Source organism: Gossypium hirsutum, chromosome A05 (assembly GCF_007990345.1).
Source record: "Gossypium hirsutum isolate 1008001.06 chromosome A05, Gossypium_hirsutum_v2.1, whole genome shotgun sequence".
Classification (NCBI taxonomy): domain Eukaryota; kingdom Viridiplantae; phylum Streptophyta; class Magnoliopsida; order Malvales; family Malvaceae; genus Gossypium; species Gossypium hirsutum.
Genome location: NC_053428.1, coordinates 6,891,857 through 6,893,429, shown reverse-complemented (window position 1 = coordinate 6,893,429; position 1,573 = coordinate 6,891,857). Strand labels below are relative to the sequence as shown.

The following is a 1,573-nucleotide window of genomic DNA, read 5'->3' as shown; positions in this document are numbered from 1 at the left end:
TTTTAGTTGTTCTGTAGCAGCACTAAACTATGGGAACTACTACCCCGAAAGACACGTCGCATGTCATACTTGTCTTCTTTTTTTGATTATTTATTTACGACATGTGAAAAGTAGATAGCCTTTTTTCTTGTGAATTATGATTCGTAAATACAATTTTTAAAACTGTAGACAGTGATAGAAGGAACACAAGTTCCAAAATGATCAAGATAAGAGAACGATGGTAGTGATTTTTATATGGTTTAACAATTAACAGGCATGAAGGTAATTATATTATAAAGTGCATATATATATATAAAGCTAGTTATCATTCAAATTATATCAAGGAAAGATAAATAAATACAAGCTCAAAACCCCCAGAATAGTTCTCATACTCAGCTTGAGATGATGTTAAAACTAAAATCTGACGAATGTATATATGTAGAGAATATCACAAGTCCTTCATTTACTCAAAAGGGACGTGAGGGTGGACCCCAAGGCATAACATCGGGCGAGATCTGGCAATTAAGTGGAGTGGGACATGGTGCACTGTAAACAGCCGTGGACATGCCAGTTGAAGAGCATGACTCGGTTGCACCAGAAGCTCCACCACCAACGTTACCGTGAATACAATGCTTGGTTTCCTGATGAGTATCTTCATTATCACCTTTACAAGGCAGCCTATGAAACGCAGGGTTTACAAAAGTAGCAGCCACCACAATCACCTGCGTTGCTGCTATTACTTTCCCTCCTATCATCCCTCCAAACACTTGCCCTTGTGCACCTGCAAGAGTTATACCAAAAGTGCAAGACAGATTGGAAGACAAGGAACTAGGCGAGGGTGAGCTTGATGGCTGAGAAGATTGGGACGTTTCAGTAGAAGAAGATAGGGTAGTAGATGCAATGTATGAGCCAGACAAAGAGAGCAACCCGAAGGGTCCATGAAGAGAGAGTGCCGGCGCTTGAGAAACAGGATGGCGGAGGGTGACGTTTGATACAGAGCCAATAACATTGATAATACAAATACCAACATGGTTAGAACGGGCAAAGGTGATAATAGCATCAATAATATCAGAACCAGCGGAGATGTCAAGAATGACAGGCTTCATAGCAGAGTCAGTGTCTCTAGTTATAACAATGGGGGGTTTAGGCTTGTTTTTGGATCCAGGAGGCCTACCTCTAGGCTTCCTCTGGTGATGGTGATGATCAAGGGTGACAATCATGTTGGTAGGAGTTTTAGACTTGGAAGAAAATGCAGGGGAAGTTGGGACACACCTAGGGCTGTGCTCCGATGAGTCATCGTCGGAGACTAGCGCTTGAGAAAGTGAGATAGCTCCGCTATAATCCGCCATTGTGCGCAGAGCCGTGGGACTAAAAAGCGAGAAAAGTTAATAAAAAAAAATAGCAATTTACGCTTTTTTAGGGTTTTTATAGGCATCGTTTATATTAAGTACAATAAGTGGGACCTCCCGTTGAAATTTTGGTAGGGTCCTATCCAATGATGGGTTACGATCTTTTTTTTTCCAAAAAGTTTTGGGCTAATCCATATTAATTCTAATTTTATGGGTTTTTTTTACTCTAATTAAATAATTATTAT

At 40.2% G+C, this 1,573-nt stretch overlaps 1 protein-coding gene across 1 annotated transcript; it reads right to left on the bottom strand.

Annotated features, from left to right (window-relative positions):
* Positions 1-446: 446 nt before the first annotated feature.
* Positions 447-1,328, bottom strand: LOC121229542 (AT-hook motif nuclear-localized protein 17). The gene has a single exon (XM_041114144.1). The coding sequence runs from the start codon at positions 1,326-1,328 to the stop codon at positions 447-449; it is 882 nt and encodes a 293-aa protein (XP_040970078.1).
* Positions 1,329-1,573: the final 245 nt, after the last annotated feature.

Coding starts and splice junctions, on each gene's coding strand:
- LOC121229542 (XM_041114144.1), bottom strand. CDS start 1,328: ATGGCGGATTATAGCGGAGCTATCTCACTTTCTCAAGCGCTAGTCTCC.